General features: G+C 43.1%; 1 protein-coding gene across 2 annotated transcripts in view; it reads right to left on the bottom strand.

Annotated features, from left to right (window-relative positions):
* Window positions 1-19,191, bottom strand: part of PIK3AP1 (phosphoinositide-3-kinase adaptor protein 1) — a 115,310-nt gene that overhangs the window by 84,779 nt on the left and 11,340 nt on the right. Inside the window, exon 1 of one of the 2 annotated variants that reach the window (XM_082722146.1) lies at window positions 15,845-16,125. The exons of the other annotated variant lie outside the window; for it this stretch is intronic. Within the exon in view, the coding sequence (XP_082578272.1) occupies window positions 15,845-15,965 (121 nt within the window). The 5' untranslated portion in view covers window positions 15,966-16,125. Of the gene's footprint in view, window positions 1-15,844; window positions 16,126-19,191 lie in introns of those variants that run through there. 2 annotated transcript variants of the gene reach the window in all.

Genomic DNA, 19,191 nt, shown 5'->3' on the forward strand with positions numbered 1-19,191 from the left:
CTTTTTCCTCTGTAGACTTCTGATTGTTAGAAACATGCTTTATAACAAACATGTATGATCTATATCATTTTTAAGAGATTTATAAAACTTAAAAAATAAATTGGGTAATGGGCATTAAGGGGGGCACATGAGATGGGCTGAGCACCAGGTATTATACGCAACTAATAAATTACTGAACACTACATTTGAAATGAAATATGTACTAGTTGGCTAGTGGAATTTAAATAATTTAAAAAAAAAGAAATATTTTTTAAAAATTTAAAATAGGGGTGCCTGGGTGGCTCGGTGGGTTAAAGCCTCTGCCTTTGGCTCAGGTCATGATCCCAGGGTTCTGGGATCGAGTCCCGTATCGGGCTCTGTGCTTGGCAGGAAGCCTGCTTCCCTTCCTCTCTCTCTCTGCCTGCCTCTCTGCCTACTTGTGATCTCGGTCTGTCAAGTAAATAAATAATATCTTTAACAAAAGTAACAAAAAAAATGGGGGCACCTGGGTGGCTCAGTGGGTTAAGCCTCTGCCTTTGGCTCGGGTCATGATCCCAGGGTCCTGGGATGGAGCCCCGCATCGAGCTCTCTGCTCGGCAGGGAGCTTGCTTCCTCTCTCGCTCTCTGCCTACTTGTGATCTCTCTCTCTCTGTCAAACAAATAAATAAAATCTTTTTAAAAAATAATTTTTAAAAAATGACCATAAAATAAAAGATACAGTTTCTGTGACAACAAATGATCAGGACTTAAAAGTAAAGCAATGGCCATGAGAATAGAAAGTGCGGGAACAAATAGACGCTGACCCAGAGGCAAGGTGAGCCCGGCTGAGGCAGGCTGGGGGACGGGGGCAGAGGGAGCCATGTGTTTCCAGTCATCCTCTCAGACACATTTTCTGAGAGTCCCCTGAGGTGCACATTTCCACCCATTTTACAGGTAACGAAGCGGAGCCTCTGAGAGCTCAGAGAGACTAGAACTCCCACCCACCTGGGGCCGACACTGATTTCCCTCTTAACCACCTTTCCTGCATACAAGTCTTCCTCCGATGCAGCAGGAAGGCATTAGGAAGCTAGCTCGGACAACAGAGGCTGGGTCGTGAGGAGACTGGCAGGCTAAATTGTGCGCTCAGTCCTGTTAAACAGTAAGTCCCAGGGGCACCTGTGTGGCTCAGTCAGGAGAGCATCTCTTGATCTCAAGAGTTGGGAGTTCAAGCCCCAGATTGGGTGTGGCGCCTACTTAAAAAAAAGGTGGGGGAGAATAAATAGTAAATCCCAGATGCCCACAGTGACCTTTAACAGATGAATTCCCACTGGCTGGCTTGGCTCAGGAGAATTCTTGGCAATAGGACTTGTGTTTTTCTCAGATTCTGTAATGCCTTTCCAGCATCTGTTGGAGCACAAGCCCTCCCCAAATTCACCGTGCACTCAATAACTCTGTATTGATGGGAGGGCAGCAGGATAACCTGAAGCAAATGGTGAAACTCCATTTGAGTCCTTATTTAGATCATGAGTGCTCTGAAAGCATTTTTCCCCCTCAACAATTCAGCATGTAGGCAGTCAATGCATATTTGTGACAACTAATAATTGTGACCCCACTGAGAGAGTAATTTAATCGTCGTAACACTCCTTCAGCTAAAAAGAGACTGTTAAGATCTGTGCTCCAACACTTCAACCAAACAGCCAACCAAGCAAAGAGTACTTACTGAGATCCCTGTGTGCCCACATGGTGCTAGGCACAATGGAGAATCATATGGAATGAGAGTCATGGGATCTACTCCTAAGGAATTTACTGGTGGCAGAAGCAAGCTGAAATTCAAGAAGCGATTAGATAAATGAGCATGACTTCTGGATGTCCTGGCAAATGAGTCCCACAGGAATCCAGAGAAAAAGGAAAACAAGGATAGTAGAATCTAAGGAAAAGCGACTTGGGCCATGGGGTAAAGAAGAGAGAGGAAAAAAAGACAGGGCTTCCCCGTACCCCACACCCCCTTCTAGGAACAAAATGGCACTCTACAGTATCCATTAAGAGCACCCACAGCTTTTAAGTTATTCACTCCCCAGCACGACGTGGCTGCTGGCCAGGACTATTTCAAACCCTGACCACGTCTCTATACGTCTGTGTGCCAGGAAGCTATTGCAAATTTAGGAACAACCCCACCCCACCCCAACACCCCTTAGCGTTTCCACTCTTTGTTCAAGAGGCAAGAAGGCACCTCTCGGTCTTTGCTCATTCCAGCCAGCCACCATCCCCACCCACAGCAGAGATGAGGCCTTTTATAAACAGACCACCTGAGATCTCTAGGGGGCGTAACCACTCATAGTAAAGGCGGGTTGGTGATAAGAGTCACAGAACGAAGACAGGATGTCGGAGGAAACTAGCGCTTGACTCCATCTCAGTACAACACTCATAAGAGCCTATGGAAGGAAATGCAAGGATATTTCATCCGCACATCACGTTGCAATAGGGGTCCCAATTCTCCTTTAAGTAGAATCTATTTACATTTGGCTCTACACAAAACCGACTCTGGGGAAAAGCCTGCCTCAGCAACTAGGGTAGGCCCTCAATGAAGGAATAAGCGAACAAAAAGGAGAAACAAATCTATAATAAATACAGAAAGCAAACTGATGGTGGCCAGAGGGCAGGGGTTGGGGGGGATGGAGAAAATGGGTGAAGGGGAGTGCCTTCCAGTTATGGGAGGAAGAAGTCACAGGGAGGAAGGGCACAGCATTGGGAATAGAGTCAATGGTACCGTAATAACATTGTATGGTGACAGATGACAGCTATATTTGTGGTTAGCACGGATGACAGACAGACTTGTCCAATTACTAGGCCCTACACCTGAAACTAATGCTACGTGGTGTGTCAACTGTGCTTTAATTAAAAACAAACAAACACCTAGGGTCGGTCCTTTAGTGGGGCGGAACCATCTCTCCAAATGTCATTTTGGTCATATTGCTGCCCCAAGAGCAAAAAGCTGAGACAAAAGGCACAAGGCTCTTTATATTGACATTGAAATGCCTTAGCCCGCTGATTCAAGTTGATCTTTATAATCCTTTTCCTCCACTGTCCCTCCCCAACCACTTCTTAGCCCAAATTCAAACACATCCTATGCTTATACCCCTCTGCCTTGTGCATAGAGTTCCCTCATCCTAGGATTTAGTCCGTCCTGTTCTCACGAATTCCTCCTCAGAACCAACAGTCTATTTCAGTGCCATGTCTTCCATAAAGTTGTCAACTAATCACCTGCTGAAAGTGCTTCCTTACTTTCGAATGTCCGCATGCAGACATCTTTCATTCCTGTGTCCTGAATTCACACACTAAGCTACTTGCCTCTGGATCTGCCTGCTTTCCACCCTCCAGAATGTCCCTTCTTCTCTATTCCCACTGCCTCTGTTCAGCTCAGGCCCACATCCCCTCTCCCCTGGAAGCTGCCCTCTTTTCCTGCCCAGTCTCTAGCCTCCAGCCCTGCCCACAGAGCTGCCAGACTGAACTTACTAGAAGATGAATCCCAATCATGCCAGACACCAACATTCAGACCATCAATGTCTCCCCATGGTCTTCAAAGCAAAGTTTCAGCTGTTTAGAGAAATATGAGCATTTTCAGCATCTGATCTCCCCTCCAGCCCTTCCCCAGAAAGCTCTAGACCAGTGGTTGTCAAACTTTAGTACCCACCAGAATCATTAGCATTCATACATATTCCCAGCCCATTCCACCCAGATATTCTGGCTCATTGGGTCACAGGGAGGGCCGAGGTACATGAATATAAACAAATAATGTGGGGTTCAAATATATGGGGAACACGAGTATTTATAAAAACATGAGGTTCAAAACATTTGGTTCTGCATCAAAACCAAAAACATATGGTTCTGACACAGGTATTCGGAGAACCACACTTTGAGAGCTCCTGAAGGAGACACGGTGCACGTGGGGCTGGAAACAAATCGTTTTTGAGAAGCCACCGACCTGGAAAAGGCTAGAAGTTGGGAAGCAAACCTGAAGTCCCATGTGCCACTGGGAAAATAGCAGTGTCTCTGTGTCTCATGAGCAGAAAGAGATGACAAAAGTCTCTCTTATGAGTGAAGGTTAGAGGAGATGATCCCTGGAAAATGGTCAGCACAGCACTTAGCACAACTGGCAGATGCTGGAGGAAAACAGTAAAAAGCAGCATAGTCCAGGGCCCGGTGTGTCACTGACACTGCCTCTGGTCTGGAAGGGACTTCAGGGAATACTTCAGCATCTTTGGCAGATTTTATCCAACTGTAGCCTGAAGGCTTCCCGGGACAGGGCCTCTGGGCACTACCTCCTCCGTCAGCCCACTCCGCCCTTACACCCGCCCAGGCGTTAACCTTCTTCCTTCAGTCTAGCAGAATTCTGCTTGTCAGTCACTGCCATCCATGAATCCTTATCTGCCTCTGGAACATCACCAAACACCTTCCTCCTTTCCACATAACTGTCTTTCAGGCATTTGAAGGTCGCCATCTTGGCCTGGCGTTTTCTTCTTGGGGGGAGACGATAAACTGCAGTGGCTAGAACTCTGAGTTCAGTGCTAGAGGCCTGGGCTTTTGTCCCTAACTGGCTGGGTATCCCTGGGCAAGTCATTTGACAGTGCTGAGCCTCAGTCTCACTGTCGCCCCCAATATTGTCATTCTGGGACGACACATCCCTGCTTACTCCTACCCCTCAGGCACAAGCATGATCCCAGCTGCCTCAGGGCAGTTTTTTAAATGCTGCTCCGCAAGAATACAACAGTGGGGATGCCTGGGTGGCTCAGTTGGTTGGACGACTGCCTTCAGCTGAGGTCATGATCCTGGAGTCCCGGGATAGAGTCCCACATCGGGCTCCCAGCTCCATGGGGAGTCTGCTTCTCTCTCTGACCTTCTCCTCGCTCATGCTCTCTCTCACTGTCTCTCTCTTCAAATAAATAAATAAAATCTTTAAAAAAAAAAAAAAAAAGAATACGACAGTGGTCTGTCTGAATGGAAGCTGACAAGCTTTTAGAAACTCCACCATCCAGACTATCAGTATGGACCATTCACAGTCCTCCAATCCCCTGGCCACAGTTAACTGGCCTAGAGTTAGGCACCCAGCCCAAATTCAACAAATTAGACCCTACTGTGGGGATTTTTAAATTTTGGACCAGAGAGAATAAGGAGCAGTTCCTCTTCAGAGTTGGGACTGGAAAGAGTAAGGTAGGACAGCTCCTAGGGGGTAGAATTCTCCTTGGAGAGGACTCAGAAAATAATGTCCTAGGGGCCCACCTAGGGGGTGAACCCGCTTAAGATCCTCTTTCTCCCTCTGCCCCTCCCCCCACCCCTGTGCACGCACCCATGCTCTCGCTCACGTGCACTCTAAGAGAAAAAAAGAAAGAGAAAATGACACCAATATGCAGAGAGACACAGGAAGGAGAGGTGAAGAGGTAATGCAGAGTTCAAGTCCTTAGTTCTAGATTATTTCTCAGGACCAACTGCACTCCTGACCTTCCTCTTTGTTAATTTCCCTTTTGTCCAACTTGGGGTTCTCTCCTTACAAACAAGTCTAGAGTAATACCCACACCTTTCTGAGTCGGCCTTAAACGAAGAGAGCTGGCTTATCTGTTCTTTCTGTATACCAGCCACCCCCCAACCTAACTCTCCACACACCCACCTTCTGCCAACAGCTACTCCAGATGGGTAACACAGAGTCCATGTACAATACAAGAAGGGCTGCTGCTTCATCCAGTCTGACCACTATCCAGAAGGGCAGTTCAAGACTGCATCTTAAAGCAGTCGTGACACCTTGCAGATTCACAAAGAGCAACAAACCATCTCAAACCCCCAGCTCTTTTTCCTGGAAACCAGTAAGCCAGGACTTTCTCTCTCTGCCATGCTACAATGGAATAATCCAGTTTGTTTTCTAGTAGGGGTGGAAATGGGGGGAGAAATGAGGTTTGGGACCTAATTGCAAATAAACTGTTAGACATCATGCATTGGCTTGGGGCCAGTGTTCACACCAACCAAGACTGTTGTGACTCAAGATTCTGTCATCAATAGCAAAGGTTCCCAACTAGTCTAGCAATGGAATGGGTTACAAATGTGCCAGAATATTCATTCCCTCAGTTATCTGCTTGGTGGAACAAAGCTTGTTAGAGGCTTCTAACTGACAGCCTTATCATCTTCCCAGTATTCCTATCTCAAGTCTCCATAGCTATGGTAACATAGAAAATTCAATTTTTCATAACATAAAAGTATTTACTAACAAAATGATCATTTACAAAATTGGTCTCCACTTAAACATCTCTGCTTGCTTAATCATGGTGTATATTCTCATCCATTAAGTCATGTTTTTATTGCTTGTTCTCATTCAGATTTAGGATTTCTCTATTACAAACCATGAATGCAATGTGATTTGCTTGTATCAGGTTATTCAAGATTTTGCAAAAGATGCAGAAATTTATGAGGTTGATGAAAGTAATGTTGGAAAACTGAATCACATGTAAAGCCACTGCCCATGGGTAAGGGTACCAACTGACAGGAAAAGTCCACAGGAATGCTGCCTAATAATCAAAAGTGAATTATAAGAATACATAATGACTGAGAGGAAACTTTGAAAATGGTAAAAGTCAATCATATTTCAATACAGCTGTTTTTATTTTTTTTAAGATTTTATTTATTTATTTGACAGAGAGAGATCACAAGTAGGCAGAGAGGAGGAAGCAGGCTTCCTGCTGAGTAGAGAACCTGATGTGGGGCTTGATTCCAGGACCCTAGGATCATGACCTGAGCCAAAGGCAGAGGCTTTAACCCACTGAGCCACCCAGGCACCCCAATACAACCGTTTTTAAAAAGTCAAATATGAACTAAGGAAGGTTATCTTGTGCTAGCATCAAACTGTCAAAAAATTATATTTAATCCCTCTTACATAAAACCCAGCAACAGCTGGTTCAGTCTTTGTGTGGCTTAATAATTAGCATATAGCTGAACTTACAATCAAAACTGTGTCATATGATCAAATTAACTTACTTTCTTAATGTTTAGTTTTGCTTTCCAAAATAAAGCCCAATTTTTAAATTTTTATTTATTTACTTTTATTCTTTTTTTTAGTATTTACTACAAAATTTTGACCTTTGCTTAAGAATTTCCACTTTGGAAATGTTAACAAAACCAAAAACAACTGACAGAATGGGAGAAGATATTTGTAAACGACATATCAGATAAAGGGTTAATATTCAAAATCTATAAAGAACTTATCAAACTCAACAGCCAAAGAACAAATAATCCAATCAAGAAATGGGCAGAGGACATGAACAGACATTTCTGCAAAGAAGACATCCAGATGGCCAAAAGACACATGAAAAAGTGCTCCACATCACTCAGCCTCAGGGAAATACACATCAAAACCACAATGAGATACCAACTCACACCATTCAGAATGGCTAAAATTAACAAGTCAAGAAATGACAGATGCTGGCGAGGATGCAGAGAAAGGGAACCCTCCTACACTGTTGGTGGGAATGCAAGCTGGTGCAACCACTCTGGAAAACAGCATGGAGGTTCCTCAAAAAATTGAAAATAGAGCTACTTTATGACCCAGCAATTTATCCTACCCAAAGTAGGGTAAATACTACTGGGTATTTACCCTAAAGATACAAATGTAGTGATCCGAAGGGGCACATGCACCCAAATGTTTATAGCAACAATGTCCACAATAGCCAAACTATGGAAAGAACCTAGATGTCCATCAACAGATGAATGGATAAAGAATAGGTGGTGTATATATATATACAATGGAATTCTATGCAGCCATCAAAAGAAATGAAATCTTGCCATTTGCTATGATGTGGATGGAACTAGAGGGTATTATGCTTAGCAAAATAAGTCAGTCAGAGAAAGACAACTATCATATGATCTCCCTGATATGAGAAAGTGGAGATGCAATGTGGGGGGTTTGGGGGGTAGGAAAAGAATAAATGAAACAAGATGGGATCGGGAGGGAGACAAATCATAAGACTCTTAATCTCACAAAACAAACTGAGGGTTGCCGGGGGAGAGGGGGGTAGGGGGAGGGTGGTTGGGTTATGGACATTGGGCGGGTATGTGCTGTGGTGAGTGCTGTGAAATGTGTAAACCTGGTGATTCACACACCCATACCCCTGGGACTAATAATACATTTTATGTTTATTTAAAAAACTATTTAAAAAAAAAAAGAATATCCACTTTGGGGGCACCTAGGTGACTCGGTGGGTTAAAACCTCTGCCTTCAGCTCAGGTTATGATCTCAGGATCCTGGGATCGAGCCCCGTATTGGGCTCTCTGCTCAGCAGGGAGCCTCCTTCCCCTTCTCTCTCTCTCTGCCTGCCTCTCTGCTTACTTGTGATCTCTGTCCATCAAATAAATAAATAAAATCTTAAAAAAAGAATATCCATTTTGACCTTTTCCCAACATCACCTGTCTTCGGATTATGAACTAAACTCGTGTCACTGCCATCACTGCAACTTCCCTTGATGGCTCCTTGCCCCTTCCCACCATGGAAACAGAAAAGTCTCACCCCTCTGCCTCCCACAGGACAGAAACTTCAAAACTCGGAAGGCAGTTTCCATGGCTCCAGTGAAACTTCTTTTCTCCACAAACTTATTTCCTTTAATGGTTTATCATGTGACAGAATGTGAAATTCTCTCCTTCACTCCGTTTGGTCATTTCACAGTTTCCTGAGGGTCTAATACATGAGCAGCACTGCCAGGCACTGGGTATCCCCACTCTCCTGACGGGGGATGATAATGGATGGATGGACAGATGAATATCTGTACGTGCCTCCCATGAAAACAGTAAACATGCCTCCAGGGAAGCTGACTAACCCAGGATAGATGAATAGCCTCTTCTCCGACCCTAGTCCTCCTGTTCATAAACCTTCTTGTGGCATTTACTGTTTTTGGAAGGTGTTGTTGCTCTGTCGACCACGTTTAGCTCGCCTCCAACTAAAAGTACTACATCTTCTTACAAATGTTACTCTTAAAATATTTATTCCTTCACTCTGTTTTGCACAACTGTTCAATTATTTTCTTGAACCCTGTGCTGAATTTTATATTGATCCTTACTAATTTCCAACTTATCTTTAGCCCACCCTTCCAACCAACACACATTTAGATGAAGTAGAACCCCTAACATCACTGCTGTCTTCAAATTTAAGGAAAGAAAGCGCTCATTTTAAAACGGAGTGCTTGAATAAAGCTACTGTAGAATTTTAGATAGTCTAACCATTACTCTGAGAAAAATGACTAACCTGCCTGAAAGCCATGGTTAACTGGGCTCTGTGTTATCATTAGGCAACCATACGCATAGCTTTTTTTTTTTTTTTTTAAGTCAGGAAAAGAGAGAGGAGTGGGTAGGAGCCGACGGAGAGGGAGAGGGAATCTTAAGCACGTCCCACACCCAGTGCAGAGCCTGATGCAAGGCTCAGTCTCAGGACCCTGAGATCATGATCTGAGATGAAATAAAAAAAGCTTAACTGACTGAGCCACCCGAGTGTCCTACCAACTGCATAACTTCTGCCATCATTGGAAGACACAGCCTTCCTTCTCTTTTCCAAGGTGGACGCTCAGGAAACTCATTCTTTCCGTAATGGATGCATTGAGGAACTATCAAAGAAGCAGTCAAGATATCTCAGGTCCCCTTTTTATTCAAAAGGAGCTCTCAAACTTCTGCCTCATAACGCTGGACATAACTGGCATTAGGTAATTAATGGGACAAACAGTGGTTTAATGGCCCTCTCCTAAACACAGACTCTTTGCAAGGGCAGGAATCAAGTTGACTTTTTCATCACATCTTCTCAGGACCTTGCAGAGTGCAACTCCCATGACAACCACTCCATAAACTCAATAAATATTTTTAAATATAAACATAAATTAAGTCTCATTTCTGCCACTAACTGTGTAACATTAGTAAGTCCTCGAATTCCTCTGGGTCCCTCTTCATTCATTTTAAAGTAAAGGGAATAGGCCAGATCATCCCATTCTAATATTATATTAGAATATTAATTCTAATATTATTAGAATATATAATATTCTAATATTAATATTCTATATTTTGATCCTGTGAACTCAGAGGCTCTCTGTCCCTATTCTCCCATCAGAGACTCTTATTTCCAGAGCATGGACAAGTTATAACCACATGAACACCCCAGCCCATAAAAGTGCCTGGGGTGAAATGATGCTAAATGAAGGGTTTCTACAAACCCTGGGACTCTGATTTCCAAGTGAATACAAAACAAAAATAAACATTCAGGCAGCCAAATGAGTGCACAATTCTTTCAGTATTAACATTTTTCCTGAAAAGCTTCTAACACAGAAACACTTCACAATTACAGCCGGAGACCTCTGGCGACACAGAGAAATGCTTTGAGAAATGATATTCACAAAGTTCTAGAAAATGAAAGGGGGAATCTGTTCCATAACAAGTAACAGGTTGACTTCGTCAGGAATGCTAAATCTGTATCCTGCACAAGAAATGTTTCCCCACATTTTACATGCTCAAAAAAAAGGGGGGGGAGGTCAGCAGCTAGCATGAATATTCTTCTGTCTGCTAGCTTTGATGGGTGTCTGCCTTTCTGCAAGCTTTAACTACAATTATGGCCTCAGACATTAGCTGTACATGTAAAAGGAAACTTATTTAGTCCACTTTTAAAATTAGAGCACTTTCATTTCATCATCAGCCTCCCCTCTACTTCCTGTGTTATCAGATGTTTGAGAGAGAGCCAGCAGGCTGTTTGTGAAACTGGCAACTTGGCAGACAAAATATGTATGTTCAACCAGAATTCTTTTAAATAAGAAGCTGCTATAAGTCTAGCCTTGTAAGAGCGATAGGGAAGATACACATACGCAGAAGGCATAAACCCAGAAGAAAAAGTACCAAGGAATTTCCAAAATGACTAAGCCAAATCTAGAGGTCTCTTTTGAACTCTTCAGATATCTTCACTTTAATGATCTCCTTTAAAGAGGACACATCCAATTTAATCTCTGCTACAGAGGGACACACCCATACCCCCTCATGGAGCAAACGATTCTGATTGTTAGTTTCTATAACAGCGTACTGATTCTTTTGGGGAACAGGATGTCATACATGGTCTGTTTTTACGTATGGACCCAATAAAAAAGATGTACTCTATCACCCTGTCTTGCTTTGAATCAGCTTCAAGTTTCTCTGTAGCTACATCCCTACTACATGACGCAAGACAAACCTGCTCTAGGGAAATGGTTGATGATCCAAATGACACCAGCAGCACAGGCGTCTAAGGAGGATACTCATGAGAGGGATAGCTCTCAAAAGATGGTAAGATGGGGCACCTGGGTGGTTCAGTGGGTTAAAGCCTCTGCCTTTGGCTCAGGTCATGATCTCAGGGTCCTGGGATCGAGCCTCGAGTCGGGCTCTCTGCTCAGCCAGGAACCTGCTTCCCCATCTCTCTCTGTTTGCCTCTCTGTCTACCTGTGATCTCTATCTGTCAAGTAAATAAACAAAATCTTTAAAAAAAAAAAAAAAAAAAGTAAGTTTCCCTACCAAGAGTAAGGAAAATAGACAACCATCCATGAAAGCACCCATGCATGCAGACATCCATCCAACCCCCATGAACTGAGTGATAGGGAATTGATATTCTATTTGTCATGCTTAAGATATCAGCAGTGTTTTCTTTAAAAACATAAACACAGTGAAACTAAAATAGCTTCCAAGCGCTTTTTCCCCCACAGAAAAGGCAATTTTATCAATTAGATTTTGCTCATTTCTTGGGTGTCTTGGAAAACCAATCAACCACTGTTTGCCTAAACTATAGCAAAATAGCTAAAACAGGAAGTCTTCCTCTCAAAAGTCCATATGACAAGCCTCCTGTGGTTCCAGTAATTTCTCCAACAGGCAGATAGAGTCATGTATAGCATAAATCATCCTATTTCCTTGGTCATCTCGGACACACTCTCAGTCATGTGAATGGCAGTGGAAACTAAATTGAAAAGCTGTCAAAACATCCTGTAATAATCGGGAAATTAACAGACCTATTTTGTCACGCATATTTGGCTCCATTTCCCCCCCACCCCATTATTTTCCTATAGAGCCACATTCATAAATCCACACATGGACCATAATAAGCAGTATGTGTAAAATATTAAATACATGCATTTTTTCATTCCCACAGCATCATGTTATATTCTCCTAAGACTCAACTTGGAGTAACGTCCATAAAACTGAAAGCTATTATGATGTCGTTTAAGGTTCTGTCTAAAATACTATTGTGAACGACAACTTGTTCGCTGAAATAAAACACTATACCTTGATGGAATTTTGAAAACTGTCAGATTAAGACTCAGCAATGCAAAGTAAGCCATGTTCAACCACACACAGTGGAAACACATGGATTTCATTGGCTGTAAAAGTCTCAGATGTTAACCTGCAGTCGCCCCAGCTTTTTATTATTTTATTTTTAATTTTTTCCAAGTCAGGTTTATTAAGGTGTAATTTACACACAGTAAAATTCATACTTTTGGTATACACAGTTCTGTGAGTTTTAACAAAGATACATAGTCATGGAACTACCACTGCAATCAAGTATATAGAGCATTTCTATCACCCTGAGAGTTCTCTCTTTTTTCTTTTTTATTAACATACAATGTATTATTTGTTTCAAGGGTACAGGTCTGTGATTCATCAGTCTTACACAACTCACAGCACTGACCATAGCACTTACCTCCCAGCTTTTTGAAAAGGATAAGAACAGATATAGGGTGACTCGTCCAAGTGACGTGCCCAAGGAGGCAAAAGCAGTTAGTGTCAGAGTCCGTGAAATATACACCCATGTTTTCTTCTTATCATAAAGACAATATGTAGCACCCTAAGAGGCCATCAATCCAGATTTGATTTGACAAGTGTAAAAATATGACTTAATGATAAGCAGCAGGCTTTAGCCCACATGGAGTGAGTGAAGGTACAGATATCACAACTGTAAACAAACCAATGCCCTATCTCTCGCCCTTACCCAGAAGATCAGTCCCATGACTCTGAGAAAAAGGCCAAGGAGTTCATATAAACGAATTTAACCTGAATTCAACCTACTTGGATTAGCTGGGTACAAACCCAACTCCTTCCTCTGGATCCTGGAATTCCCCACAACTCCATCATTTCTCTCTTTTAAAATTCCTAACTGAAAGTAAAACATGAACATAGTAGATAAAGGGAAACGGCAGAGAAACGTCTAAGACAAAAAGCCTTCCATCCACCCAAAAGCAACTACTACCAAAAATTTCTTGGGGCCCCTGGGTGGCTCAGCGGGTTAAGCCTCTGTCTTCGGTTCAGGTCATGATCTCAGGGTCTTGGGATCGAGCCCCACTTCAGACTCTCTGCTCAGGAGGGAGCCTGCTTCCTCCTTTCTCTCTGCCTGCCTCTCTGCCTACGTGTGACCTCTCTGTCAAATAAATAAATAAAAGGTCTTTTAAAAAAAAAATTTCTTGGGGCACCTGGGTGGCTCAGTGGGTTAAGCCTCTGCCTTTGGCTCAGATCGTGGTCTCGGGGTCCTGGGTTCGAGCCCCGCATCGGGCTCTCTGCTCAGCAGGGAGCCTGTTTCCCCCACTCTCTGCCTGCTTGTGATCTCTCTCTATCAAATAAATAAATAAATAAAATCTTCTTTAAAAAAAATTTCTTGTGTATCCTTCCAAGAAAAAAAGCTCTCTATGCATATATTGGTATAAGTGTAACTTTTTTTAAATTATATATCTACAAACACCCTGGTTCGATTGTCTTCACTTAGGTAACCAGGAACTCAGTCTCACTGGTCCGGATGATAACCTGATCATTTCAAGGACAGAAATCTGTTGTTAATCAAAGCTAATACTGTCTCAACTGACACTGAACTTCTAGAGCCTGGGAATACAGCTAAACAGCTAACAAAATATAGAAAGGGAAGAAAGGAAATAAAAAGATAAAGAGGTATTATATATAGGCCAGCACCTGGCAGACAGATGTTCATTCAAAACTTTCTAAATGACTTATTGACCAAATACATGAATGAATGGAAAAACCAGGATAGGCATATTGTTAACACACATGACATTTAACGTATTAAATTTTAACTGATAGGGTTCCAATTCTCCAAAAAGTAAGCACCGTTCTTGATCTACACTGTCCAGTATGGTAGCCACTGGCCACAGCTGGCTGTTGAACATTTGCAGTGTGTTCTCGAAGTGTAAACTACGTACCAGATTTCAAAGACTTGGTATTAATAAAAAAAAAAAAAAGATGTAAAATATCTCATTGATACTATTCATATTGATTATATGCTGAAATGACAATATTTTAGATATATTGGCTTAAGTAAGCCATATTAGGGGCACCTGGGTGGCTCAGTGGGTTAAGCCTCTGCCTTTGGCTCAGGTCATGGTCTCAGGGTCCTGGGATTGAGCACCGCATCAGGCTCTCTGCTCAGTGGGGAGCTTGTTTCCCTCTCTCTGCCTGCCTCTCTGCCTACTTGTGATCTCTCTCTCTGTCAAATAAATAAATAAAATCTTTTTTAAAAAAGAAAAAGAAAAAACGTAAGCCATATTATTAAAATTTCTTTTTACTTTTTTCTTTTTCTGCAGCTACAAGAAAACCTTAAATTCCACATGTGGCTCACATTGTACCTTTTTTGGACAGCACTGCTCTAGAACGTAGCCCCCATTACAGCAGTGACTACATCTGTCTTTTCCCTGCTCTATCCCAGCACAGGACATTGGAAATGGTAGATGCCCAGGGAATATATATCAGATGAAAAGCTGGTTGTGGTATATAGATAAGGCCATGAGTAAGCCTTGGACTGGATTGCAGGAGGTCCTTGTCCTGACATTTTATGGACAAGCAGCTGCATGACTTTGGATAAGTCACTGTACCTGCCTAGGCCTTGTTTTCCTCATCTTTAAAATGGGCATAAAAATAAGATCTTCCTTACAGGGAAACTGCATGGACCAAATGAAAGAATGTCTATAGAAAAGGGTAAAACCTGTGTCAGGTTCTCCTGAGTTCTAGTATTTTCTACCACCAACAGTCCCAGAAGAAGCAAGATCAAAAACATACCGAAATAACAGGGTAAGAAAGTAACCAGAGAAATTCCTATATCTAGTATTTCCATCCCAGCGTGTGATAGAAAAATCGAGACAAAGACAGGTGTGAAGGATATTTTCCCAGAAGAGGAAACTTGAACATTCATCACTCCCTCTTCACTGCATCTCACCAACCAACCAACCACAGCTGACAAAGGGACTTGCAGATACCTTCCTCCAGGGGCCACAGGAAAGCTAATGAACTGGGAGGAGGCTCCTCCAGAGCCGCTGACGAAGCTGCAGGGGCAGCCAATTGTACCGCGCCACCTGGGGCTCACGGCTCTGTGGGAAAATTCATAATTGTGGGGACCTCAGAGGCCTCAGGGGGGGAACGTTCCAAGGGCCCCCACGTCGACTCGCCCTTGTTAATTGTTTCAGGCGCAGCTCCCAGGGTGAACTTACCTTATTCTACAGGGCGGGCAGGGCACCTGGCAAGGGAAACCCAAAGGACCCTGAGACACGCTGTGACTTTTTAGCGAACAGCAGGGTGGATGTCAGTCAGCTACCCCAGCCGGGCACCTTCTTCCCCGAGTCAGAGATTATTGCGGAAAGGGAATGAGGGTACTGAAGAAAGTCTCCTTGCAGGGGGACATTTCGGGAGGCTTCAGGAGCCCACTGCAGAGTGGTTAAGCCACAGCAGAGAAAGAGCAGATCCAAACACCCACAGCCTTTAGGCAGGAGAGCAGCAGAACAAAATTTAGTCCGATTCAAGAGACCAAAGGTCAGATTCTCCCCTCAGCCTCTGCAGGGAACCACAGAAGCCCCAGAAGTGAATGACTTACCATCAGTATGGCCACCGCATGAAGGAGAGCAGGGAGGGTGCAGTGACTTCCCCTTTGCTACAAGGGTCTGACCCTCCCCCCTTCTCTGAGGGCTGCTCCCTGTGACGTGGAAGCGACTCATGCGTGTGGCCAAGCTCCAAGCCCCTGGGACCTCTGCCCCGTGACCCGCCTCATCACAGGGGCCTGAGCTGCCGCCTGCTCCTCTAAGCAGAAGGCTGAGGGACAGGGCACCAGGCAAAGAGCAGAGCCCCCAGAACACGGCTGTGCCTCAGAAGCAACGGGCAAGGCTTGTGGAAATTCACTTTCCTGGGACTAACCCCCTGAGAGTCTGGTTCAGTATGTCTGGGGCAGGAGCCCACTCACTGGCCCTTGAAACAAAGTGGTCTAGAGAACTCAGGGAAGCTTCCTCATCCCTGATACTGCTTCTTCCATGAGCTTTCTTCATCCCTCCTGTCTCCCCATGGAAAACAAGGGCAGTGAAAGGAGACTTAGGAGAAAGCAAGGCAACGTGGAGAGCATTCTAGAGTCCGAAGGCCCTCAGTTCCCAAAGAGAGCTGTTCCCGTCTTTGTGCAAGTCATTTACACTCTCTGAACCTTAGTTTTCTTGTCTGAGAAATGGCAATAAAACTATCCACCCACGCAGGGTCATGACAGGGGAGAGGAGGAGAATAAATGCACATAAAGTGCCCTCTGTGTTACTCCTAATAACTGTCAAAAAGCATTTCTCCACATGTGTATCTCTACGAGAAAAACTATACATGTAAATAATGGACTTAATCAGGCATAAAGGGAAAGAAAAAAAATTAAAGCACAACAACAAAAACCTGTAGTAAGAGAGGCCACGGATTCAGGTCATAGGGAGACAGGTAGGAAGACACCCAGAGCAGTGATGCCGCTCTGTCCCAGGAGTCTACAGAGAGAGGAGCAGGGAAATCCATAGACCCACAAAGATTTAGGCACAAAGCTGCAGGAAGATATGCTGCAACATTATTTGTAAAAGGGGAAAAGTGAAGAATAATCTTAAGGTATTTTTTAAAATTTTTTTAAACATGATGAATACACGTTTACTTCATTTCAGAAAAAAAAATATTCCTTTTTATATTTAGGAAAAGATTTTGGAATCCATATGATGAGCTGAAAGCATTTTTAAGTATCTTTCTTCTAAACTTCAGTAGAATATTCAGATTAGAACATTCAAAGGAAGGCCAGATATGCGCATATGCCTCTAAATGTTCCCCATGGGAACAAAAGGCAAAATACACTATAATTCTGGGTACCACCTGGAACTGCTGAAGTACAAGCATGATGGCGGACAGGGGAGGCAGAGGGAAAACAATGCATATAAAGAAACAGGTGGGATCTCCAGTATAATACTGAATAATATTAGAAGAATAAGGTTTACTGCTTCCCTTCCCCCTACACACACACACACACACACACACACACACAAAATGATGAGAACTTTGGAAACCAAACTCAGCACCACCTAACAAGTCTTTTCCCACACAGACTAACAATCTATTTTTGTATTCCAGGGAGATTTGCAGCAAAGAATACAGCTCCACTAAAAAGAGGAAATAATTTCTATGCTGTACCTGGGTTTTTCTCACTTCCTTATTTTAAAATAATCACCCAACAAATTAAAAAAAAAAAATCCAGAACAATAGTACAGTGTTCTGTGCACTGGGTATATATCACTGCAGACATTTTGCAACTAAACAGAATCAATTCCAGTGTTCTGAGTAATTTGCCATCTTCTCGGAAAACTTATAATGATATATTACAGTGCTGGGGGCTGGAAGAAACCTTCCAAATCATGTGGTCCAACCCCATCATTTTACAGATGAAGATCCTAGGAAGCAAACTGCCTGCTCCAACACACTAAAGACTCTAATTAAAACATCTGCTCAATTTTAAGGTAGCTGACAAATTTGGAGAGGAGGTGGGAAATAAAATAAAACCTCGAAAACACTTTTTAGTGGAATGGTAATTATGATCAGCAGGCCTATCAAACGAAAAAGCAGTAAGGATCGTGATGGAAGTATAATCTTCCTCTAATGTCAGGACCACTTATATCTGGAAAACTGAGACTAGAAGTTGCCAGAGCTCACACATCGAATCTGTGAGTAGGGGCAGAGGAAGAGAACTCAGGAACTTGGCTCTGAAATCTTTTGGCCTAAGCACCAAACAGTGGCCGAATTTTATACCTAAACTGACAGGTATCAAGCAGTCACCTGGATGTGATGGTGCCTCTACTTCCAGAAAAGTGGAGATTGGAGAAAATGGTCCATGCACTACAGAGGGACCTGACCACCGACCTGGCAAAGGAAGAGGGGCTTAGACCCTTGCTCACATACCCAGTGGACCCTTGACCAGCAGCATCAGCATCATCTGGGAACTTGTTAGAAATGTGGAATCTTGGGTGCCTGGGTGGTTCAGTTGGTTAAGCACCTGCCTTCAGCTCAGGTCACGATCCCACAGTCCTGGGATCAAGTCCTGCATCAGGCTCCGTGTTTAGCAGGGAGTCTGCTACTCTCTCTGCCCCTCCGCCCTGCTCGTGATCTCTCTCTCACATTCTCTCTCTAAAATAAATAAAAACTTTAAAAAAAAAAAAAGAAGAAGAAGAAGAAGAAAGAAAGAAATACTAACTCTTGGGCCCCACCCAGACCTACCAAGTCAGAATGTGCATACTGACAAAATCCCCAGGTCCTCCTGAACACAGGAAAGTTTGAGAATCACTTGTTTAGATAATGCAGCAGCAAAAGAAGTATAATTGACTACCTATAACACCATTTACTCTAAGCTTCTGGAATAATTATCTTATTACCAGCTCTGCTCTCTAAAGTTTTAATCTTTAAGTTTTAAATATTCTAAAACTTAGCCTAAATTTCAAATAGTCTCAGTGTATATCTTCATGAGTAGTCATGTTTTTCCAAAAGGTACTTCAGTGTTAAGAAAATATACATATATACACACACACACAAACATGCTGGGAGCTTTACCATTTTTAAGGATTACAGGGATTATAACTTGAGGTCTTTTTTTTACATTTACCTTCTGCTGAGGTCATAGGAGAAACGTGACCACTATTTCTTCAGGGGAAAATTAGAACCCCCAGGGAGACCTGGTACAGGAGGAAGACAAGATTTACAATATAAATGTGTTTCTAGGGAGCCTGGCTGGGTGGCTTAGTCTGTTAAGTGTTTGACTGTTGATTTTAGCTCAGGTCATGATCTCAGGTTTGTGGGATCGAGCCCCGTGCCAGGCTCTGTGCTCAGTGCGGAATCTGCTTGGGATTCATTCTCCTCTCTCTGTGCCTCCCCCACAATAAATAAATAAAATCTTTA

The sequence above is a fragment of the Mustela nivalis genome (assembly GCF_964662115.1).
Source record: "Mustela nivalis genome assembly, chromosome: 2".
Taxonomy (NCBI): Eukaryota; Metazoa; Chordata; class Mammalia; order Carnivora; family Mustelidae; genus Mustela; species Mustela nivalis.